Source organism: Prinia subflava, chromosome 4 (assembly GCF_021018805.1).
Source record: "Prinia subflava isolate CZ2003 ecotype Zambia chromosome 4, Cam_Psub_1.2, whole genome shotgun sequence".
NCBI lineage: Eukaryota > Metazoa > Chordata > Aves > Passeriformes > Cisticolidae > Prinia > Prinia subflava.
The window spans coordinates 68,237,936-68,264,386 of NC_086250.1; the positions used below are offsets into that span (position 1 = coordinate 68,237,936).

General features: G+C 40.3%; 1 protein-coding gene across 4 annotated transcripts in view; it reads right to left on the minus strand.

Annotated features, from left to right (window-relative positions):
- Positions 1–26,451, minus strand: part of CELF2 (CUGBP Elav-like family member 2) — a 376,801-nt gene that overhangs the window by 55,409 nt on the left and 294,941 nt on the right. For all 4 annotated transcript variants that reach the window (XM_063397060.1, XM_063397061.1, XM_063397062.1 and 1 more), the window contains 3 exons: positions 22,347–22,395; positions 13,706–13,840; positions 3,277–3,356 (listed from right to left, as the gene is read on the minus strand). In XM_063397060.1, the coding sequence (XP_063253130.1) occupies positions 3,277–3,356; positions 13,706–13,840; positions 22,347–22,395 (264 nt within the window). The remainder of the gene's footprint in view (positions 1–3,276; positions 3,357–13,705; positions 13,841–22,346; positions 22,396–26,451) is intronic.

The following is a 26,451-nucleotide window of genomic DNA, read 5'->3' on the forward strand; positions in this document are numbered from 1 at the left end:
TGTGTTTCATTGTAAAAATGTCTTTCAGTGTTTCAGTGAGGAAGAAAAGAGATACATAACACTCCAGCAATCAAATAAAGATTATGAAGGAGTCGGCTTGTTACACAATTACATCTCTCTAGTGATTTTTATACTAATATTAAAAATAAGATCATTTAGAAGAAAAAAAAAAGAAAGAAAAAGGAGCCAGGGGGTAGAGGATGTGAGAGAGATTTTTCTGGTTTTGCTAATAAAAAAAACCCTGAGCTGTTTCTATCTTATACAAGGTTTGGTAACAGTGCACTAAGAACAACTGAAACTTATTGCCTTCTGCCTGCATGTACAGGAGAATCAAGTCTATTTCCAAAGAAATAGAAATGAGTATCAAAGGAAGAAATATTATATGGTTATTTCAGTTTTCAGTTCGGTAGTTCAACACTACAGCTGACATATTTATGAATTCTTAAATGTCAGTAAATTGTATAAAAACAATATCTCTGCAATTTATGAATCTATAATTCATTTCTTCACTGTCTGCTCTATATTTCATCACTTCATCTTTTTCAAGAAAGCAAACATTCTGAAGACTGAGATTATATCTAGCAAGTGGCTCTATATGAGAAAAGGGTTTTTATTGTTGTATCAAATTTACTCCATGATAACAAATTAGTGTGTTCTACTGGTGCTGCATTTGAATGACTTAAACAAACAAACAAAAACACTCCACAGAAAAGAAATAGAAGAGCAAACACTTTAGACCAGCAATTATATTTTAAAAATCAGTTGATTTAACCAGGTCAGTAAGTCAGGTGGAAAGAGCAGTAACTATTCTATGAGACGTGTTCATCTGGACTTAACAACCCCATTGTTCTTTCTTAGCCCCCTTTGAAAATTCATTTTGGTCAATGATGTGTGCTAAAGAACTGAAAACAATAAAAAATGAAAAAAAAAAATCTGTAGTAATTGCATTGAAATGCAATCGTGTACTACATATATTCCCCTAAGCCCACTTCTGTTGGCAAAAGAACATGAAACCAAAGTGTCCAAGGATATTTGTTTCAGGCTGAGGGTTGATATGTAACACTAGTCAACCCAATTTAACTTTTCACTAGAAGAGTACTGGCAAAAGTGAGCAAATTTTTTTATTTTTTTGCCTACAGGGTGATTCCTGTTATATGCACCTCTATTTTCTAGCTTGAGAGGAAGCTTCCAGCACACTCAAGGTGCTCCTCCCTTCCTCATTCAGTGGCTTCATATTCCATGACATTCAGTGCCATTTTCATCCCAACAGCTGGTGCTGCCTTCATATTTTTCTGTTGTCAGGTTGAGTCTCTCCTCCATGGAGAAAGAGGGTGCACGGCTTCTTTCCAAGAAGGGACTCAGCCTAAGCACAAATGACACAAAGACCCTGATGTTCAAAGGGCAAAATATTTGGAATTGCCTTGCCAATTTGGGGATCTCATTGATGATGTCTCTAAAGGCACTGAGAAGGATTTTAATCCAAAAGTAACTATTCTACAGAACTAATCTCATTAAGAGTATCCCGTCAAAATGCAGCCCCTTTTGGAGTGGTGCATACAACAGAGGAGTGGGAGAATTTGTCTGGGAGGTGTTATGTCTTTATTTTACCATCTTCAGAAGTAGAGCTGCGTAAAATTCATTTTGTTAGACGGAAAAATACATTAAAGCACATGGAAAATATCGGTAAAACACAGTATTACCAATAAGCATTTCCTTTTCACTTGGAATCAAACCCAGAAAAACATATAGATCTGAATTAATGGTGCAGTGCACGGCAGACAAATTACTACAGGTATTATTCCAGAGACTCAAAGTGGCAGTTTTTTCACAAGATACTGTCAGACTGCATAGACTGTATAACAGCAGCTTTCTAGTAAAGATAATTTCATTTATTCTCATCTCATTGGCAGATTCTCAACTAAAACTGTATACCCAGGGTCTAAAAATGCATTGCACTGAAAAGAAAACACATTGATTATAAAAGAAGCTCAACCAAATTCAAACGTGATGTTTGGAAAGACAATAGCTTTGCAATGCTGGCATCATTACTTGTACTATACAGGAAACAGTTAGTGACATTTTCATGCACTGGCTTGAATTTTATCTTCTCCTCCTCCTTGTCCTCTGTCCACCCTCCCACCCCTGGTCTCCCCCCTTGGCTCGTTACACAAAGCAGCTCAACGACATGACGCAATAATGATTGTTTAGCACCCAGCATGCTTTGGGAGACTAGAGCATTGCAAAGGAAAATCACTGAGAGAAAAAAAAAAAAAAATTGAAAGGTCCTGGTGGAAAAAGAAATAATAAAATTAAAAAAAAAAAAAAAGAAAGAAAGAAACAAGTGCACATAACATCAATGCCACCTCTGAGAAAAATCATCACTACACGAAGATACAGTATACATAATACAGTATAACATGCACTCTCCAGTGATAAGCTAGATCCAGAGTAAGTAAAGATTTCATACTTGTGCGGTTTTTTGTGCAAAATTCTGAAAGACCATGACAAAAATCACAGACTGAAAAAAGTTTTGAGATTGCCAGACAAGCCGTGGCATTCGATAACCACTCCAATGACCAGATCATTAGCCAGCAGCTAAAGTCCCATTAAGTGGATGAGTTTAAAGTTTTGAGTTGCTCATCATGATAAAACACGAGGCCATAGAGGCAGTTTGGAAGGGAGTGAAGAGTGTTGCTTGTGAGGGGCCAGCCACGATGGTGCTCTGCAGGAAGTGCCACACTCTGATATGCACTGTCATCATTAGCATTTTTATTGGCTACATGAATAAGGCAAAATAATATTAACTTAAAAAGAGATTCTATTTGCAGAAAAACACGTGCACTGGTAACTCAGTGTGGCCATGTTAAATCTCTCGAGCTTTTTCTCAGAGCAGTGCAAACCACAACACTTAGAAATCTATTTAAGGAAGCTAAGATTTTTCTTTAGGGGGAAAGTGTGTTAAAAATAGAGGTAATTTACTCATCAGAGATACTCTGAGTATGACTGAGGAGTGGTATTCACAACATTTTTATTTTCTGCTGAATGCCACTGAAAACAGGATTGAGAGCCGTGTTTGGATACCACACAGCAGCCTTATTGTGCTCTTTCAGGTGATTGAGAAAAATAAAACTTCACAAAGACAGGTATAGTGAGCTGGTAAAAAATTTAAATCTGTGATTGTCATGTGTCTGATCTGATCCAGGAGAGCATGGCTTTACCATTCGCAATCATTTGCACAAAGAAAACAAAGAAAGGGCAAATGATACAGTACTGTACCTCCATGGTCTGAGACTGGTGCATGGCTTTGATTGCATTCTGTGCCATTGCCCTTGTAGAAAATGTGACAAACGCACAGCCTGTGGGAACAAGGGGACAGGGAGCAGGAAAGACAAAAAACAACAAGACAAAAGGGTTGGACGCTTGTTAAACCAACACAGTCTACGAGAACGGCCACAAGACGACACTGTTCTCAGTAGTACATAAAAATAAACAACTTCTCTAGTTTATTTATTGACAGTGCTGACTTGCTAATCTGACCATAGATGAAAGAAAAAAAATTAAGTGAGGATGGGTGACAAGAAGGGTTTTTATTTAATTTTTTGTTTGTTTTGCTTTTTTTGTTTGTTTGTTTGTTCTGTTTTGTTACTGGTTTTGTTCTTTAGCCACAGGGTTTGAAATAAATAAGGTTTTTATGTAGCCTTTGGATTGCATATTTAAATTTATTCAGACCATGCATTAACAATTGCTTGCTCTGGCTTTTGTGTAGGTAAATTGTGGATAGTGAATAAGTGTCGGCATCACTGACAGCTGAACTGAGAATTAAATAAAGGGGTCCATAACATCACAAATTACTGTGATGCACCAGGAAGGATCATACAAATAAGAATGAGAAAAACTCCACGGTGTATCCTGTGACTATTTCTGAAAAGACTCAGACAAAATTCAGTAATATAAGTGGAATCTCAACATTTAATAAAATAAAATTTTAAAAATAAAAATCCTTATGGTATTTGCTTCTCTGAGTTCTAGGTACAAGTATAATTCTTTGATCTGTGAAAGCTACTGCCAGCTTGAACAATTCTGAAGCTATGTGCATGAATAACTGAAAAAATAACTCTTTTTTCCCCTTCTTCAGCCTTTAAAATCATAATGAAAAGCCAGTAGGCTAATGCCTGGGCTATTTTTCCACCCTTTTACTATTGTCAGCCATACCTACACTGGGCATGGTGCAGGTCAACGTCTTCAGTGCATGACTCACTGCCCTTTTGGCTAATAAAAACATTGCCTCCTGAGATTTACATTTTATTCTTCATGCACCCTTGGGCATCTTAAAGAAAAAGACTGTGAAATTAATGCAGATTCAGGCTGATTTTGTAATAATACCATGGCACACTAAAAGCTTAGCTAAAGCAACACAGACTTATTTCACTTGTGATCTCTAATGACTTTAAAAGTGCATTGATTTTCAGCTCCCTTAGCCTTGCACAGTTTGAACTTAGGTTTCAGAGAATAATTTAGTGTTCCACTCAATTTCCTCAAAACATTATTATTATTACTACTTAAAAGATTTCCAAATGAAGCAGATCTAAGCACTGAGAGGCTAAAGCATATTGTCATTTTAGAGCTAATGCATGAAAGCTACATTCTGGCATCAAAAATACAATATTGTTGCCCCTGTGGCCAATGGGCAAAATAAACCATTTTGCAATCCAGCAAGCAAGAGATTGTTTGGTTTATGCAAATCAATTTGAGGCATAGAATACCTTTTCTTTGTACCTCTGTGTGTACCTGGTAAGATTATCAAGTCAAGACTGTATTCACATTTTAATCAAACAACAGTAAGAGAAAGCAATGCCTGATCATTACCCAAAAGCACTACATCTAGTCATGAAAATAAAGTCAATGCATTTTTGCATCATGCGGTATATTTTTTCCTCTTTAATGTAAAGCCCCTTGATTCAAGAGAACCTAAGCTGGCTTATGTAGCTCTGGCTGATAGATGAGCATCATAAAATCAGAAATCAGATTTCTTTTACCCAAACTTCACCACAGCGTTGTGTCTCTATTTCTTAGGTAACAAAGCAGCTGATGATGTCTCATTTCTGTTTAGCCACACTGCATAATGCTATACTAGTCTTGTTCAGCAACAAATTTCTGTCAAAGAATCTGATGTAACAAACCATCTTTCTGTACAGCAATCTAGACAAAATGTGCAGTAGAAGGGTAAATAACCTGCAGTACTTCTCCTAGATTCCATATTGCTGCACTAAAGAGGCCCAAATTTACCATCAGTCTCAAAGTAATATAATTTCTTAATATAATTTCTGATGTTAGCATTATTCTTTTCTTGTCTTGCAAATTCAGTGGTGGATGAGCACAAATAGAGATTTACTGGAGGGCAGGCAAGGAACCCCATACAGAGCCTTGAATAATATTGTTGATAATGGTCAAGAAACTGCTTCATTCACTTCTTTGGCTCTCACTATCCAGGAGTGTGTACTAAAGTGACAACTACTGAATGGAGGTTTCAAATACATGAGAAGCATGTAAAATGTCGACAAAAATCAGTAAGACACAGTTTATGCATTTATCACAATTTCTCCCCAGCAGTTCTGCTGTAAGTAACTTACTGAGAAATGCTGCAATTAGCAGGTCTCAAAAGAAATGTGAATCAGCAGAGAAATACGGCTGCATTCCTCTCAAGATAATGCAGACTCCCCCCTCCCTCCCTTAGGCTTTCTCTCTTTTTAACCACAGGGCTCAGCTGTTGGGCACTTTCAGCTCCCAACACCCAAAGCCTTCCTCCCCATTCCTCAGCCCAAAACCATTTGCATGGGCGTAGTTGCCTTTGTCAAAGAGCAAAAAGACCTTTGTAGCAGATCTCTGTACCCATTTGAAAGAAACTTGTTCTTTGGGCAAGGGGAATGCCTGATGAATGAAGTTATGCAGCTTGAATATGAGCATTTGGAAGCAGCATTCCATAGAGAGGATGGGGCTGCATTTTAATTAGGGTTCGCCAGCCAGAGGCTACAAGGTTAAGTCCCCTTGTTATCTCCATTCAGCAGGCCATTTCCCACTGATGGACAGTGGCCATTCCCACAGTAAATCCCCAATTTACCTCAATAACATGGCAAAAATTCAGTAGGCAATGTTATTTCTAAATTATTTGAAAACCCAGACTTTAGGAGGTTGCCATTAAGTGCCCCAATTAAACATTTGTTAATTTAATCATCCTTCCAGACACTGCTACGTGTATTCACATTCAAGGGTTATTTTTCAGCTACCAAACCTGGACACTCACACACAATAACATTTATATATTTATTATGTGTGCATATATATTTTTATTATGCATGGAATATGGGATCCTATGTATTTCATTGTGTGAGAATTATGGAGTCCTTTCCTTCATGACCAGACTGCCACACCAGAGGGGAGTTAAGCTGACATCATAGGATCTGGTGAGTTAAACTCAATCACTTTGCATCTGTAATTTAGGTGTTGAGAAAAGCTGTTCTTCTGAAATGCTTGTATTTCCTGCCATGGTCAATGGCAGGACTTTGATTTTCCTCTGTGGGGCTCATATGCACTCGAGGAGGATGGTTTAGTTGGGCACCAAGAATTTAATAAGAAGTTGGTGTGCAAGGACACTGGATTTCATTTCTTTATGTTTCTGAAGGGGTGGGAAATCCCTTTCCAGCACACTCTCACTCACTGTATCACGTGGGTGCAGGTGGTCTTTTGGGAAACCGCTGCCAGCTTTAGGACTGTAAATCACAATTAAAGGAGGACAGGAATAATCAGATTTCATGCCTCGTAGTGCAAGGAAACAAGAAAGATTTTTGTGGTCTCTTACCTCATCCTATGAAACATGGCATTGATTGGCTTGCCACGGACCGAGGTGTTCCAGATCCACAGCTACAAGCAAACTACTTCTGTTCTACCCCACCAAGTCCTGATATTAAATTATTTCCTTCTTACTGGAGCTGTGAAGCTCTCTGGGAGGGAAAATATGGAGAGTGGGATACTTCTATAGCTAATGCCTTGAAATAACTTCATTTTGTACAACCAGCTACCTAGTGACCCCCAAAAATCAGATTGTTTTGTAAAAACAGCAACCTGCAAGACACCTCACACTTATTTATCAGCTCTGGTTTCAAAATGTCAGGGATCACTGACAGAAAGAAAAAAGGAGGCAGAAAGAAGATCTAAGAATTTTAGCTGCTTCTCCAAGACTGCCTTCTTACCCCCTACAGCAGATAAATGAGTGACTGGGGAAAGGCTGCTGGAAGTAATTTCCTTCTGCAGGCAGAATTGGTGTAAGGCACTCAGCCCTGGCATAGGAGAAATTTTGGAGCACATTAACACATCTGCCACATTGGCTGAGAGAACATCTAAATTCACAGGGTTGCTCCTTACCCTTCTCCCACTACAAAAATCAAAGAGATTTTTGAAAAATCTGTGAAATTCAATAGGCCTCCTCCTTGACCCTGGCCATCCCAAAACTAGGGCTTGCTGTCTGAGTGACTGAATAATTGAAATATTTTAAAAAGCTCAGCTCTGCCCCATTTCAGCTCCTGCTTCATGTGATTCTTTGCATCTCAGGCTTGCCTAGCCTGCTGAGAAACATTCAGTCAGCAGTTTTTGCACAGCCTAACACAACATCAATACCTGCAAGCTGCAAATGATGTAGAACATTTTTATGTATACAAGCCTCAGGTAAGGTTCGTACCTACACAAGAAACCTCCCTCATGAAACCAGTGTGGTCTACCAGAGGTTTTAAAGTGAAGCCAAAGGGAGATGCAAAAAGCAGAGACATTATTTTGGTTTTGGTTTTGACACAGAAGAAGACTTCAGAGATTTTCAAGGCCACCCAAGCAAACGCAGTGCTGCGAGTGGTGGCTGCACAGCTGGTGCTGTAATGGTTGCACCACAGCTTCCCAGAACACTGTAAACAAGTTTTTCTTCAATTTCTGTGGAGAAACAAAAGTGAAAAGCTGCCAAATACTCCTGCAAGGAGTAGTTGGGATCCTCTGAGATGAAAGCTTCTATTTAAAGAAAAGATAAGGCTTGGATAAAAAGCTATGGAAATTGAAGTGTGTTAAAAATAAGCTCTGGTTGGGTTAAAATGTTTCTAGCTGAGACTGCAAAGTAGACTTTTCCTTTCCTGTGCTAATACAGCCCAGTCTGAAGGAAGGAACATCCTGGAAAAAAGCCTTCCAATGAAGACACACAAAAATCTGTCTTGGTGGCTAAAATACATTCCATCTACAAACTAAATTGTACATCAAATTGTTTACCATAGTGATATTTGGTTGTTAAGTATTACCTAAGACACACAATGACAGGTCTGAGACCAAGTGCAGCAAGTCAGTCTATAGAAATTAATTTGACAAAGCCACAGTGAAGCTCTTCAGTTTATGCATATCAGGCACATAAAGGTAACAAGAGGCACATCCTGTAACTATGTCTCAGCTCTTCAGCTCTACTGACTTGACTATTGACAGGCTGTAGATTTTAAATTTCCTGAAGTTCACGGTTCCCTTGAGGCATTTCTAACTGGACACTCAATTACCCACCCTGCAAAGTACAGACTTCAGTAAGTGGAATTTACACAAACCCGGAATTAAATGGGTACCAAAGATCATATTCTCTAACTGTGCCTCGATGATCCTCTTGTTGGAATAAAGCCTCTTGCAAATTATTTTATTTCAGGATTGCCTATTGGGAGTCAATGCTACAAAACTGCAGTAATGGAAATCTGAGATGTAGTTACTGGCCAAAGGCCAACAGAGACATTGGTCAGTTGGATGTGTTTCTTCCCTCCCAGCTGCAAGAGAGTTTCAGCAAGGGAAAACAAAATTAAATGTGCTACAATGATTGGAAAAAATGAAAATGTTACCACATTGCAGCAAAAGGAATAAGGCACGGAGGAGCTTCTGAAGAGCTTTTGAAAACACAGCACCTCCACTGTCCTTGCTTCCCACCACTTACTGATACACAGTTCAGAAGGTGACTCCTGACCTGGGGTGTTCCCACAGCTGGCACTTTGTGTTGCTTTAGCTCAGAAAGGAGCAGTAAATATCCAGAGGAAAGAAAATCCCAGCACAGAAGTCTCCTCACCTTTCTTTCCCTGCAATTAATTGTGCTGCAAATACTAATTTTCTTTTACTAATTCATCAAGAATACCCTTGAATCTGAAAGTTCTGAATGGATTTTCAAGAAATTAAATTGCCTCACCATGGTGTAGCTCGCAATTCCATTTCTAACCTGCTCTTAAAGCAAAGAAAGAATGAGAAAAACAATCCTTGTAATCAATGTCTGCAGAAACGTTCACTTGTCCCATGTGCCTGGTGATGTTTCGTTAAAAAATCATACAATTAGGAGCCTAGAAAATGTAGAAAAATGCTTTTTGAGGTTTTGCACAATTTTCATGGTATATCCAACTCTCTCTACATATTATTAGCAGGTTTTTTCAGTGCATGCTATTAACCCAGTTGACATCTTTCTGGTATCTGACATATAAATCTGCACTTAGCAATACAGCAGAATAATTTGCTATGTGGTCCTTCTGTGATAAGGATAAGAGGATTTTTTTTATCATCATTACGGATGGTAATAATTCCTAGAGTGATACAGAGATATTGATCCACTGATCTAAAAAAAGCATTTTACAAAGGCAGAGGAGCATTGCTACCTGTATTTTTAAGCAACAGGATAACAGAGATGATGAGTGACCAACTCACCTATAGTCAATACAGCACATCAGTGGCACAGCTACACAGCAACAGATCAAACTTTGGTATTTCTGGCTATTTTTGAACACTCCAGCTCTTATTGCCTGCCTGTCTGTGTTGGCATCTGTGGTCATGTAGACATTACATAGTGCTGGGAGTCAGGAGGTCTGAAAGTTTCCCTAAGCCGTTTACAATAAGTGATTTAAAATCTTAATCATCTGAGGCAGTTCACTTCTACTTTTTCATGATAATGAAGCTTAGCACATGATATCACAATCATGAATTTTTGTAAAGCATACTTAGCTCTTCAGAAAAAGTGCTGGATTAAACAACCCTGCAGGCTGAACCCTTCTCTCTGAATAATGAATATCGTACAGGCAGTGGCAAGCTTCTTTAGATAGTCCCACAAACCCTGCTCAAGGGGCAGCCAGCCTCCGTGGCTGTTGGGTCCCTGGTTTCTTTATCTCTACAGCCAATAGGGTATTTTTATTTTTTAACACCTTTCACAGCTAGGAATTACTCACTGCCAGCCAGCTAATTTCACAGGGACTATCCCAGAGCCTTGGGAAGGCAATGCCTTTTGGTTGTTGCCTATTCTTGTAGCTGATAGAAATACAGCAAGTTACAGGTATAAACAATGATTATTTCTTAGATGCAGGAGTGAGTAACAATGAGGGAAAAACATGACTCAAGCTAAAAAAACCCCTCAGTTTCTTTAAAACACACTGCTCTACCACTGGAGCTCTGTATTACTACTTTAGTCACATTTTAGAGCTGAGCTTCAAACAGCTGACAATAGGAATTTGGAGTGGAAAAGGTGATGGTCCATTATCAATAGTGACAGCAATGGGTGTGACTTTATTAAAGTTCTGTCAACTCTTGGTCAGCAACTACAATAGAAATAAGAGCTCCATCTCCCTTTATGTCAGCACTTATCACACTCATCACAAAGTGTTACATTTTCCCTCAGTGCCACAGGAAGGGATTTCTCCTTGCTACTGGAGCCCATGTGGTACAATACAACCCTAAATCCTGCCTATGAGTTGACAGCAGACTGTCACCCTTCCAGTGGTAAAGCTGCTGATGTGAAGTAGACATGGGCTAAAATAAAAGTCAATTGAAAGGTTTTTAGTTTCATTAAGTAAAAAAAACCCCAAACCAAAACTGTTCTACTGAGCACTGTAACCTGGAGCTATTTCTTGCAACTATCTGCTGGTAATATAGATTATTTGGCTGAACCTTTTAAGAAAGCTTGAAAGCTGGCATAAATACCAAGGAAGATACTGTTCAAACTTTTCTCATCTGAGATACCATGAGGTGTACTTGTTATGCAATTGTAAAGAGATACCAAACAGTTTACTGGACCACATTTCCATCTCACTGCTGTGAGCACTGAGCTCCCAAAGGCTCTGGCATGGCAAGGTCAGTGTTTTCCTCAGACAGTGACTATTTTTCATTCAGCCCTCTGTGTCTAGGAGGGAAGCACATCTGGACGGGTGCTGAGAAAACAAATAATGTTTGTGGCAAAGGGAATTAACATCTTGGAAATGGTAACATGAATTAAAACTCATTAAGGATTGGAACTCTTTACAAAGATTTAACAGTGTAAATTCTCCCTCCAGAAGCAGTTTTTCACCTTGTGCTTTTTCAGTCAAGCTCCCTCCTCTGCAGATGTCCCTCAGCACTTTTCATTTCAACTGCAGTACCAACCATTTTCCCAACACTTTGCCTTCTCTCATGGAGTGGTGGTTTTGTGAAGCTGATAAAAATCTGCCTGAAAGCCTGGTTGGTGCAGCTGAACCCATTTTGAAGTGTGAACATGGGTGTGTAGAAAGCAATTCGAGTTTAACAAGGCATGAGGCATGAGGGCATGATGGAATATCAGGCGTGATTGTGACCGAAATGAACCCGAGTGGCACGGAGGATGCAGCTCTGCAGTGGTTACTGGTGTGTGACCTACCTGCACTGAGATCTTCAGTCTCCAGCAGGAGAGAACAGCACATTAACTCTACAGCTGTGCTGGCCAGCACACGACACTGCCCTGCCTGATGCGTTGGAGACGTGGCTTAGGAATCTCAGCTCCTGATTGTTGGGAGATTGCTGCTCACAGCAGAACAAAACTACCCCACCAACCTCCCTTACTCTGTTGGATTTCATAATTAGCTTTTCTATGCTCCTACTGCACTGAGTCTGTTGAATTAAAGCAAGTATGCAGAGGGATTTTTATGGATCCCAGGAAAGATCCATTTCTTTGTTGGGTAATGCTGACAAGTCAATTAAATCTTTTTTTGGGGCTCAAAACATCTGATGCGCAGATCTTGTTATTTCAGCAGTTAATTAGCTCCTTTCCCACTTGTGTCTTCCATCATCCCTTCCTTGTGCTGCTCACACAATGAAATCAGGGAAAATCAGAAATACTTATTTTGCCTCAGTGTTGGGTCTAGAAAGATAATGGCAACACTCGACTCCATCAGCAAATTCCTTATTGAGCTGCAACTTTAGACCTGTGCCCTAATCTTCCCCAAGGCAAAAGCCATGGTCATGAGGCTCTCCTTGCCTGAAGAGACTGCTGCACCCCAGCCCCAAAAATTTGGGGATCACAAACCTTAAATCTAAGTGCATAATATTCCTGAGACTCCCAATTTATTGCCAGAGTGTCTTTCCAACAAGTCCTTACTGTTCAGAAGTAGTTCAGTATGTGCTTCCAAGCAGTGCCATGATATGTAGGAATACCTGCACTTCCTTTGCTGAAATTTATAGGTGTTTTATAGAAACTGTGCCACCCACAAAACAAAAAACCCCATGCACAAATTGTTGCACAAAATTCTGTGGATCCTATTGCCTACTAGAAACAAGTAGATCCAGAAGTAAAGAAAAAAAATCTAAATCTATACCCGTATCTATATGCAAAGTGGGTGCTATTACCTTTTTCTACGCCTTTTGAAAATGTAATAAAATGCATAAACTGTGTACTTGCTATGTATTTGTTTTTTCCTATATATGTGATGTTTTTCACAGCTCCACAATTAAAATTACTTTACTCCCTGTGTCATTAAATGGCTGTGGCAGGTACAACAGCATAATCCTGCACTGAGACATGGGACTGTCCCTATTTCCTTTTCCACTCAGCCATCCCTGGCACTGATGTTTTGAGAAGGTTCATGCTCTGAGAATAAATTCAGGTCCATATACCATGGAGTTAATATGCAGTCTGTGTCATCAATATACATTTATCTTTCTGTCCAATAGGTTTTCAGAAGGCCTTTCCCTAAAAGGTACTTTTGCACTCAGAAGGGATCACTGGCTATTGAAATGTGTGCAGCATTTCATTTCCAAGTTCAGGCTGGCCACTTGACCACTCATGATGGTGATGCTTAACACCTCCGCCCTGGTTTCTGGGTTGTGGTAGAGGCATAAGATTTAAAAACTCTTTTTACAAACTTCTGTCCAGGCAATGCTCTCAGGTCCAAGCTAACCTCTTTGTTTCTCAGTTACAGAAGACCTATGTTTTGCATATAGTTACAGAAAACACAGGAATGGAGAAGATAATGCTACAACGAGGGCCAGTTCCCATCACCCTTCATGCCTTCAAGCAGTCATTTACAGTCCTTTTTTTAAATTTATTTCTTTTGACCTTGTGCTACAAAGCAGAAATGGGGTCAGGGGAGCAACTTTGATTTTGTGAGAGCAGAAAACTGAGGGTGTTTTCTCAGGGTGCAAAGGAACCTTTCCAGCTGACAAACAGGGTGATAACACAAGTTAATATGTTGGCACCGAGACCTTTCTGACACTGGAAATAAAAGGTGATAATTTCAGTCACTGTGAAAAGTTCATGTGGATACCTTCATCACGTGGGACGTATTACAGCGTAACCCCTCGCTGCAGACAGTGGCTCTGCCTACCTTGGTGTGACATAAAACTCCCAATTAGCACTTAAGGAAAGAGACTTTACAGCCTGCACACTCACCTCGGCTCAGCCCATCTGGTCCCCGAAGGATTCGGCATTCTTCTATCTGGCCGAACGGAGAAAACATCACCCTGATATCATTCTCATTACACTTCTTCGAAACCATTCCTATGAACAATTTTCTGTCTTCCACAGCTAGAAGATAAAAATAATGAATGAGCAAAGGCCATTTCATCTTTTTCCTGTGATCAATGCTTCATTACCACATCAAACCGAGCTCCAGTCATGTGAGTCTGGCTCTGTAACTGAAGACAAGTCCTAAGGCAAACACTTTATACTTACAACCTCCCTTCCCCCCTTTCTCCCCCACCTCAAATATCTCATATTTTTTCCTCTCTCTCTCCTTTTCCTAGTGGTGCCTACTGTTTATACAACATATTAATTGGCTGTCTTAGTCATTCTGCATACACCTCCCCTTCATGACTTCTAAAAGGAAAGTATCCTCTGTTAGAGACACTTTTAAAGATATCTTTGCATGGATTCTAATTCAGATAAATTCCCTCATCCCCCTCATGTGTGAAAGAAAGCATGATGGGGTGAGGGTGAAGAAGGGATTGTGCACGTAATGATACAAGCTAATGAAAAATATTCTTGAGGAATGTTTTGAGAGCAGCTCCTATCTGAGCTTTCAATTTCAGCCAACTTAATGCACGGCACTGGAAAGGCAAATGTGCAATGGCTCTGGAAAAAGAATGCATTAAATTTTTCTGCTGTTGTTTTTTCAGTGGCACAACCCTCTCCCCTTCAGGAGGACACAAGACTTATTTCAGGACATCACTTGAACACTCTTTGATGCGTAATGATGCTGAGTTTGCAAAAAAACTGCCATGAAAAATGTGCTTTACCTGAATTACTGGTAGCGTATTTCCTGCCTGCACTGTCACCAACAGCAGCACAAGCTGGACTGCTGCAGCAGGATGCACACAGTCCTATTAATCAAACTCAAATTTGCAGGTCTAAAGCTGGGAACTCTTGCCAAAAATGAAAGAGGTCATCAAAACTTAATTCACTCTGGAAAAACTTAAAAATGTTAACGCATCACCCATCTATATTAAACCAAAAATCTAAGTGCTTATTATACAGTACATACACCACTGCTTTCTTCTTCTCTGGAAATGGCATGTAAATCCAATTCCCTGTTAATGAGCAGACTGTCAGGGTTTGTGGGGAAGCAAAGAGGGAAGGAAAGCTTTACTCCAGAGAGTCTGCACTGCACTTACTTATTTCCATTATTGTGCAAATTATTTTTGTAATGAAGTATTTTCATTTCTGGGCTTACAAAAAAAAAAATTCCTCCCTTGCTCTCTAACTCTGTGTTAATATCAGTTTGTCATATGGAAAAAATTGCAGCTGAGGAAGAAGGAACTGCATCCATTTTTTTCTAGGATTTTATTTGTGTTATATTTCAACACTTCCAGTGCATTTAATAATTTCAAGAATAACAAGAAGAGGTTCATGTTTATTGATCACGAGAAGTGTTTGAAGTGATTTTCTCTTTAAATCGCCAACTTTAAAAAGTATTTGTAGCTTTTATACAAGCAAGCACCAAACCCATGCATTTTTCAGAACCCAAAACAGAGACCAGCCCCTGCAATCCCAGCTTCTCACTCTACAAGCTTGCAAGAAAATTGGTGTGAATTTAACACCCAGGGGAAGATGTTTTCTTCAGCGGAGATTCCTCAAGACTGAACATTTTCATTCACACTTTATACTGAGGTTCCACATGCAGGTGAACCCTCCAAAAGGGTTAAGGAATGATGAATTCATGGGATGAGCCAGTTATATACAGATTAGGAGTTGAATATGCTTGATTGCAAATAAGACCTGCAAGTTGGGATATTTATATATACATATACATATATATATGTCTTATTATGAAACTTGACATCTGATTCATAATATGTAGCTGACCTTGATGATGCTAATTATTATTTTAAGGGTGGGAAAGCTGAATTGCCTTGCTCACAGCTTCAAGAGGAGCGCAGGCAGCCACTTCTGCTGGTGGAAGGATGCCTGTAACCTGGCTGCAGACAATTCCTGTATTGCCTTGAGCAATCTTTTTGAGGAAGTTCCCTGGCCAGCCTGTCCCCTCGACAGCAGCCACAAACTATGGCCATAGTGCAGGAAAGGTTTTGAGACAAGAGATCCAGCTGGGCTGCCAGGCCTGGATTTCTCCACACCACAGACTGGTGCCAAGCACATTTCCAACATTGCCTTCTGCTCTGTGTTATGAACCTCTTATTTTGCGTCTCTGTGTCAGCTGTGTCAGATTTGGGTTGATCTTAAGCTTGAAATACAGTGTGCAGGTCTACCCTAAGGGTGACTAGGTTCCAACCTTCTTAAAAATAGCTGCTGGCTAAGTTGGACAAATGCCTACCACAGCATCCCAAAGGAGGTCCCTTGGGTCCCGCTTTGGTGCCAGGACAAAGCCTCAAACCAAAGAGATTCACATGGAGGCTCAAAAGAAATGAGATGTGAACAGAAGGCTTTGTTTTAATTTTCCAAAGAGTAGCAGGCGACAAACTCCCTATTGGCCTCCTTCGGGTTTGCTAGTAAACCTATAAATATGCCATTTAACTAACATGATTTGCAGGTTTGCAGCTTGAGGGTGATTTTATAGTAAATTAAACATCCAGCTCCTGTGTACTGTACATCTTAAAATGCAGATTTCATGAAGAATGCTCAGAGTACAGAAAACATATTGATATGATGACGTGCTCTGCATTCAGTGCCATTAGTCAGTGCTGATCAGTGTTGAAGCTTAAGAAAATTGTTATTCTTTTTCTGGCTAGAGGCCCAGCATAAAAAAACATTTAAAGTGACAATTGTCAAGATCAAAATGACATGTTTTCACTCCATCTGATAGAACATCTGATATTATTAGGCTGAAAGAGTTTTTAACAATATATTCCCACACAGAGAAAGGAATACTTTTCCACCTCGACAAGACTGATTTTCAGGAGTTATTTCTGCATTTTTGGTCAGCTGCTTCTTTCTTTCTAAAATGAATTCTTACCAGCCACACAGGCAAGGTTTGAGAATCAGCAAGAAGTGTGGGTCAAATGTATTTAGAGGTTAGCCAACTTCCCTCTGGATCTGCCAAGCCTGCAGATTTTCCTGTGGGTGTTGGATTTCTCCCACAGACTGTAAAATGAGGAGTCCAGCATTAAACACACAGGACCCAGCAAAGCACTGAGGCTGGGACAGGTGCCTCTTCTTAGGGAAAGGATGGCAGCCTAAACCCATCTGGCCTAACTTCAGTGACCTACAGGTTTGGTCTCAGCTCAACTGGCTGGTGGCAGTGCCGAGATCAGCTCCTTCAAAGAATGACAGATGCTCTCCCACGATGGCCTTTGTCATGGGAGTCTCTCCCCTGCTACTGACAGTAGATTACAGATTTTTGTATGTTGACTGAGTAGAGTGACAATGCTGTTACCCTCCAGCCAACTCCCAGATCTTGGGCATCATGATAACATCTAGATGTCCTGAGCTCCAGCTGCAGGGACAGGAGGAATAAATGAGCTCTGAGGAGCTGGACAAAGCTTGGGAGCTGTGAGTGCTTTGGGCAATGAGAGCAGGCAAAGAAGGCTGGGGGAAGGATAACAGTGTGCAAGGGCCAGCACTTGTGTGCACATATCTCAAAAGCACTTCACTGCTGCTTGATAACTCTCTCTCCCACCCTTAGGGCAGGTCTCAACAATTCAAAATCCAGAAAAAGAAAAACTTTTTTAGCATGTTTTTGACATCATTATTTCTGAACCTCGCTCATGGGCTTAGTTCAACTTTCTGACTATTTTACACCACTCTGGGGGAATGAAGCAGATACAACTGTTTGGAAGCAGCAGGTAGGGTGGGGTGCCTGAGTGCCCCTTCTTGATGGAGCAGAAGCAGCCAGAAGGTTGCAGTAAACAAGGCCTGAAATTCTGTTTACAGGAAGGAAAGTGTGAAACCCCACAGTTTCTTGATGGACACATTATGGGGTTCACCTTTAATCCATCCCAACACATCACAAACACAGGTTGGCCATGCTGCCAGGGCTGTTCCAGTGACACATCCAGTGCCAGCCTGCTGGATTTGGGGTGGGGTTTGCCAGAATGCAGGAACACTGCATGAAGAGGTACAGACACCTGTTTTAAAATGAGGTGAGTTGCTCTTGGAATCCTGTCAAGGCTAGCACTGCCATCACTGGCACGTGTGCCTGGGCATCGTGTTTGAACCCAGAACTCTGCCATAGCCATCAAAGTTATGAGAGATGAAGTCTGTCTCTGCTGGGGGGAGCTTTTCAAACTGAGCTTCCTGTCTTCTGACAGCACTACATCCAGAGTGCACAATAACATCCTGAAGGGTCTAATTTTTTAGCTTTACTCAATTTGCTTCAGTAATGAGCATTTCTTGCAGGCTGTATTAGATTGCTTGTGCTAACCCAGGAGGATAAAGGAGTGGAGATTATTTTGTGAGTGCTACAAAAGAATTAAACCCTGTATAATTGTGGGAGATCTCCCTGAAGATTCAACATAACTTTCCTTTTCACTCTTCTAAACCCCCTAAAATCTGAAAGATCAAAATGATAACTCTTTATTGTACAATTCTGAGGAGTCTGGTCAGACAAAGAGTGCATTTTCTCCCCAGAAGATGCCTTCTCTTTTGAGCAAATAGATAAATAGTTAATTATGTATAAATGATGTGGATGGTTGTTTTGTTTTGGTTCGGTTTTGGTTTTTAATCCCATATAGAAGGGAAGGGGTGAAATCAGACTTTTTATCCCTAGCTGTAAGCCTGTGAAAACCCCTTGCATACAATCTGTCAAAGTCACACCTGAATCCAGAGCTGCCTGCATTAATTATCAACTTTTCTACGTGTTAGTGCTAACATATGGCATCTAATTACTACCTCCAAATCAGCAGAGTTGTGCCACTTAGAATTTCAAAATTATTTTTTAAATTTTCCACTAATAAAATCAATAAAAATAAATTATAAGATGACTCAGCTACCCTCCTCCCTACCTTATTTTTTTTTAATAGAGAATTTTGTCTTTTTCCCTGAAGCAGTGATGCTTTGATCCATTTAAGAGCATACTGTCTGCAGGATATGTGCCTGAAAAAATTGACTGTGTTCAAATCCAGATCCAAGACATTTAAGCATTTGCAAATTGTAGCATGTTAATGGCCACAGACAACTTAGAGTCAAGCAGGTGTTTGAAAGTTTTTCAGCATTAGATTGGAGGAATCCCCTTTGTTTGAAAAAGGAAACATGTCCTTAAAAGGATAAATACTGTGAGTGATCGATCTAGCAATGGTGGAGCCTTCAAAGTTGAAAACATGGTGTTTTTTTTGGCAGAAAATTCTTAGCCAAAACTTTCTAGACAGGTCAAAACAAGCACAAAGGTAATCAGACCAGCACACACTACAAAACTCATCATCTGCAAATCTTCAAGAGATGTTATGTTTTTCAACAGTAAGAAGCTTTTCAGAATCCCCCATGTTAGAAAAATTAATTAAATCTGAGGGCAAGTCTTGCCCCATCAACTTGAGGTGCTAAAAGCTTGGTGGAAGAGATGAAGATTTGTGTCATCTGCATGAGCAGAGAAATGATTTAGACACACTGTGGCAGGGAAGGAGCCACTGGAACAGGTTGCCCAGAGGAGCTGAGGATGCCCAAGCCCTGGAAGTGTTCATGGCCAGGTTGGATGGGGCTCTGAGCAACCTGGGACAGGTGTGCTGGGGTGTTCCTTCCACACCCATCTCCCAGTTTCCATGAGGTGAGCTTGGCCTCTGGTGTCAAGGGACAGATTCCTCAGGTGATGTGGACATCTGAGGGCAGGAACAGTGACGGAAAAGGAGAAGCATTTCATCCTGGCTGTCTCTGGCTTGGATGCTCATTCAAAGCTTTTTCACAAGGGATCCAATATGGAGAGGGGGCATTTAATCACACAGCAAATACTGTTCTTTGAAAACCTCTGAGAGGACTTCTCCTTCCTCCCTAAGGAACATGAATAGATCTATCAATCCTTCACAAAAATGTATAAGCTCAGGAGAATTGTGGAGTTCGACTTGTCCTACACATCTTTCCACTAGAAATTTTTGACCAAGTAAATTTCTTTAACCTCTTTGCAAACTGAGAAACACCACTTTACCCATAAAGTCCAGTGGAATCCTCCCATAACTCAGAAATCAAAGAGATTCTAGTATTCCTCAAAAGCTCAACCACCATGGATCATGAAAACCAGGATGCCTTGGCATGTCTTTTTTCTTTTCCCCTTTGAACTTACCAATCTGGTTGAAGAGGTACAGTTTAGTTTGCTGTTGGCATGGATAATATACCTCCTCAGATGGATAGCCTGGAGCATATGGGAAACGTGCCAAACAAACCTCCACATTCCCCAATCCTGTTTTTTCTCCTTCTTCATCTTCAAGCTGCTCACAAACTGTCACCCACTCCATGAACCCCATGCCTACACCCTGCCTTTCTGAGGGGCTCTACCATTATTACCATCATTGTGGTATTAGTTTGTCTCCTGTTTCTCCAGGCAACTAAAAAAAAAAGTTCACCACCCCTCACATGCCTATCGAAAGTTCCCACACCCTTCAGGAGTCTAAATTTAAAAAGGTGTTTAATTTGACAGTTGGAACCCTTGAACCGACAATTTGTTTTTCCCCAAAAATACAAAGAAAGGCAAGGGAAAAAAAAAGTGAAGAAACCAATCTCTTGTGATTTTTGTGCTTGGAATAGATGCCAGAAAATGAGAGTATTCCCACAGTGCAGACAGGAGTTTCATGCAGATAACCCCAGACTAACAGCAGCAGCCAGGAGCCAACCTACCCTGCTTTCCAAGCAGGCGCTACTTGCAGAGAAAGACAGAATTTGCACAATTCCCCACAGTGTTTTTCCAATATGTTCAATCTCCTTTAGAAAGAAACACTTCAGGCAATGAACAAGTAACTCGCTGGGAGTCAATTTTGGCCCATTGCCTCTTATTTTTCTAATTTGCCAAGGAAATTGAGGTGAAATTTGTCTTTGAAAGAACGCAGAGAGGCCATACTTAGTTCAAAGGCTGCAGGCCAGCGTTCCTGTGCCTACAGGATAATTGTACCCACTGCTAGCACTAAATTCTAGAGACTGGAGTTTGGATTTCAACAGCAATGGTCTCCTTGACTGCAGTGGGGCCTGAAAAGTTCAGTCCTTCTGCCCATCCAGATGCCTTGGCCTCTATTCTGAGCACTCAGACAGCAAGAAATCACTGCTAAAAATATTTGGGAAAATTTTCTTCACCCAGAGGGTGGCTGGGCACTGGAACAGGCTCCCCAGAGCACTGGTCACAGCACCAGAGTGACAGAGGTCAAGGAGCATTTCGACAGTGCTGTTAAGCACATGGTAGGATTTTTGGGATTGTCCTGTGCAGGGCTAGGAATCAGACTTTGAGAATCCTCATGGATGGATATCCATCCTTTCCAGCTCAGAATATTCAACGATTCTGTGATTCCAACATGAGAGAGAGAACACCCCCTCCCATACAAATGGGTGACAGCTCATATTTCCTGTGCTCATGGCCACTTTTGTTTGGAAAGTCGTTATAATGGGAAACCTAGCATAAAAGGAAGTTTTAATTTCCTTCCAAACTTCATAATCCTTGGAGAAGCCTGAAAAAGGGATGCACTACAATTAGCAAAAAAAGAAGCCTTAAAAAAGCCTTGCGGAGAGATTTAGAGCCCAATCATAATTTACATTTGCAGGTATGTAGATCTCTAAGTGCACGGCTTCTGCCCTGATTACTAATTAATGAGGTGCAAAGATGCCTGTTGGAGGAACCAGCTCTGATTATGTGGGCCTTAAGGGAAAATGAAGCTCTTGCAATCTAAGAAGGCAGATGATATCTTTAACATATATTTTAGAAAATTACAGGAACAAATCAAGGGGCAAAATATACACGTATATATATTTATAAAGAATCACACGCCGCCAAGTTGCACTACCATTCGATTATCTTATTTCCCTGAATATATAAACCTGGCATGTTTAATAGATTTAGCTTGCCATCTATTTTGCATGTCATATACATCCACTTAGGCAGTACCCTAGTATTCCAAATGGATATTACTGTCTTTATAGCATTGATTTTTCAATCGTTTTGAGGAATAAGTATACAGAGAGCTCCAAAGTGGGCTTCTCAGCTCATAATGAGGCATATGATTAAAACCTAAATTTGGCTCAGATTCAGAATGGCATCATTCTGTAAAAAGGTAGTTCTGGCAAATGTTTAAGGCCAATTATGTACTTACATAGTGTGTTAACACAGGTATGCCTTTTTGTTTCTTTTATTTTTAGTTTTCAGCATTAACATTTTATCACCATCTCAGGTGCTCCCACATTACCTCACTGTTAGGAGAACCCCAGGGAAGGGTGTATGCAGGTCATGACATACAGCAGGTACAAAGAAGACTTTTTTTGAGGACATTTCCTTCCCTCTTTAAAGCAGAAGATAAAAGGGAGTTCAGAGCAGGTCAACGCCTTCCCAACATGTCAGCTGTAGGGAAACTGCCTATTATTTTCACCACAAAAAGAGTAAAGCAAAAACTCTCACAATGTTGTGCTTACTTTAGTTTAGAGAAAGACACAATTAAGTAAAAATAAATTGAACACGTACCATTTGACTTTTCACTATCTGCAGGTTTCATCTGAATAGGATGATGCATCTAAAAACAAAAATGAAAGAGAGTAAGGCAGGTTGGATAGTCATAAAAAATCAAGAGTGATGTTTTTAACGAAGGCCTAAAAAGAGATACGATTTAATATTAAACATGTTGAAATTATATAAGTTCAAAATAACACTGTATTATAGGCTTATAAGATAAAATAAAATGGTAAAGGGGTATTTTGTAATGAGGAAGTTTAAAAAAAAATCATTGGGCCCATAGGACTCATATAAATCTTTAATTTGCTGTATCTAGTTTCAGAAGACTGCTAAAGTTACAGCCCTCATTAGTTTATGGCATGCTTGGTTTCTGTTTTACCAACTTTTTTTTCCTTGAGCTCAACCACTGCCAAAACCAAGATGTAATTTTCAAGTAATTTAAGAACTAGCAAGCATTTCAAATGTACTCAGAGGAGTTGAATTTGACAAATGAACTTTGCTAGTAATTAAAAAACTGTGCTGATTCTTTCAGGACTGAAGAAGAAGAGATCTTGATTCCCAAAATAGCTTCCTGTAATTGTTTAGTATCTCATCTTTTTGTTTTAGAATACATTACACATTCATTCACAAAGCTTCCACCATGTCTCGTAACAATTCTGGCTTCCATAAAAACTCCAAATCCTTTTTCCTTTTCAACCTCTTCCTCCACTCATGCCCCTCTTACTGCAAAGGACACCAACCCCTGTGTGCAGTGTTCTGTGCTGAACATCCCACCTCGGCACACCTGGTCTGGTGTGTTCTCAGCTTTCTCTACTAAATGATACTGCTCCCATGCTGAATTGTTGATAGCTCCAATAAAATTTTTAAAACGGTGTTTTTCTTCCTTCAGGAATAATAACACCACAGCACTTGAGCTCCCTCAGGATCAGAGTTTTCCACAAGACATTGGTGATAGCCAGCCCTGTGGCCACTGTGGTGTGTTCAGGGAAATTTTATTACAGCTTCTCAAAAGCCTCCAGAACTGACCTCACACTGAGATTCAATGTGGGAGATATTTAAGTTTGCAAAAAAACCCCCCCATTTTTATTTCCTTTCTTGGGCTCTGCATAGTTACTGGGATTTGACTACACAAACGCTCCAGCAGCAGCAGGGCCACTGCCTTTTCTCTCCTCAGCAATTCCTTACCAATTCACGTGAACAGGTGAAAAAATGTATGCTCTTTCTACTTTTGTATCATTTTTCAGTGCAGTGCAGCTGCGTATTGCCTGAAAATGTCAGAGGCAATTCCATTTTTTTTACTAAAAGATTGCTATGACAAACTCTGGGAAACAAAAACAGCTGAGCAGGAGAGAACATCCATGCCCTCATATCAAATATGCTTTCAAAGCTGCACAGAAACCCACATCTGCATTGCTTTTGGTGAAGTAACGTAACCACCAGGGAAAAAGTTGCTGGATTCTTTAGAAAATATAAAATATTGCTGTGAATATTTCTGTTAGATTTACTCAAAGTCCAGAATGCTCCCTGTCCTTGCAAATCAATGTATTCCCTGTGCTGCTTGCACAACTCCCCACTGTGTCCTAGGGAAAGGCAAAGCCACAAGGTAGCTGTCGGGATGCATAAATTTTCTTCAGTTTCAACAATTCTGCTCTCTTTGAATCATTTGTTTCCTAAAAGGACTTTAATAGCCCAGCACTTGTCTGCCACCGCTCTTATTAAATCAGTTTTATAGAAAAAAGGGAACTCCTATCGTTCTCCATCTTCTTTAGTGCTTAAGATTTTTCTTGACATCAACAATACACTGGGCACTGCAGGAGACTCGAAATTCATGGGAATGTGAGGCAGCATGTCCACTCAGGAAGCAAAAACAGAAAGAAGAAAAAAGGTGTAACTTGCTCCACAAGGCCATTGCAGATTATTGATGTGGAGTGGTGAGAAAATAGAGGAAAGCAATGCAAGCATTGAAAATTCAGGAATATGCAGAATGTAAGAGGAAAAACCCAGCTCAATCTCAGGCCTTTTGTAGACAGAGAATCAATCTATTGCTCTTTGGGGATGCGTTTATGTGTCCCTAAGAGGAGATATTTTGAATAAGGACTAGTCTAACAACACTGAAAACCTCTCACTTTTCAAACTGCCTGAACCAGATAAGCCAACTTTAGACCAAATTCACATGAAGAAGTTATTTTTGCAGCCCATGGTTGCAACACAAAGATCAGTGTTACCTGACAAACACAAACACATATCCAAAGTCATCCTCTTCAGTCACACATCATTACCCCAAGTTCATTAACTCAGTAATCTGGTACATTCACGAAGAAAGAGGCAAGATTTAACATGATGCTTCAAAATGGGTTTTGACTTGATTTCAAAGTTCCTCCTAAAAACTCATGGTCCAAATTCTCTTCACACCATCAAGCTGAATTTGGAAGTGATGCCATTGCACTTAAAATTATTGACGCAAAACTAATAAAAGATCCAGCTCAGGCCTGGAGAGTTTAAACTGCACAACATCCCCAGAAAAATGGGATGTGATAGACAAACCTGGCTTCAGCAAGGAGGAAAGTGGAAAAATACCTTACTGACAGTTCCCTAACATGAGAGGGCTCATGTTGAAGCTTGTTTAACCCTGACCATCACCAATTGATACGTTAACAACCTTTAACACTAGATTCAATAAAACATGCCATTTATAACCTGAAATAGGTTTTACAGAGTCACTGGTTCGCATCTCATTATTAAACTCATTGCTGACCTCTAGAGACAACTGCCGTGACAATACATATTATAAGCTCTCCACCCATAAAATATTTAAAGGTAGGTGTAAAAAAGAAAAGAAAAGAATGACTCTCAAAGAAGTGTGTAGTGAATAAGAAAATTAAAGGGGCAGAGACAAAAGCTAAATAGGTACTATCCTTTCACTCTACAATGAGCAAAAGAGAAAATAATCTGTATGTTTTGTATCTTTCTTGTATAACTGCAGGCTATAAAATAATATAATAGCTGTGCTTTCCCAGGCCCTCCAAAAGATTATAGATGATATAAAACTGTTTCAAATTAGATGCCACTCACTAGAATCATGTCATCTACCGAAATGAAGGATTTCCCATCTTATCAGAAAGCTGTTATTGTAGCTATACATCACTTATGGATCTCAAGGTAAGTGATTTCTCAGTATGTCATGTTGTCACACAGAACAACAGGAAACATTTTCTTTTTTTCTTGGAGAAAGCTTTGCTTATGAAAATACAGTATTTATGAATGCACACTTACAATTAATAAAGAGGCGAGACTAAGAAAAATTACTTCAGCAAGTAATTTATTAACTTGAGCATCATCTTGTGCTCAGCACACCCACAGTAAAAGAGAACACAGCTCTCAGGCAAGTTTTTTCTGAGCATGGGCAGCTTCCCCTGGCAAGCACTGTGCACGGGGATGTCAAACCCAGGCTGGAGTATGGGCTGTGAGGAGCAACCTCTCCTCGTCAGTATTGCAGAGAGTTCTGCTGAACGCACTTGTGCAGCATGCAGGGCATGACCTGCCTTTCCCACCCTGCCCGTCGGTCTCAAAACACACCATGCCACTGCTTTACAGCTGAGAGCAGGCAAATGCCTGCTGCCCAAGGTTGCCAGTGCCTTGCGGCAGTGCTGGCAGCAACGTGGGGCTTCACTGCTGCTTGTGCTGTCACAGAGGCCACCCAAAGCCCGGGGCCAAGCATGTCACTGCCTCTCCTTGCGTGCATCCCAAGCAGGGGGGCTGAGGTAGTCCATGGCAATCAAAAAGGAAAAGAAACAGTTGTCAAACACACAGCTCTGAAAATTCCCCTGAAATTAATGAGAATCTGGCTGCTGGCTATGTCCAGGGCAGCAGCAGGACTGTGATATGGCCTAGACTTACAAAAGAATAGTTTTTTCCCCCTCTTTTTCCTGAATACCTCTTGCTGTATGTAAACATTACGTCATTAGGAAAAAAAAAAACCACAGCAAAGCAACCCAATGCATCTCAAAGGCATGCAACCTCTCCAGCTTTAGAGCCTCAAAGTCATCTTTTCAACAATAATAACAGTACATATTTACATTCTTGTCAAAGCCATGTGACATCTGCATGGGAGAAACAA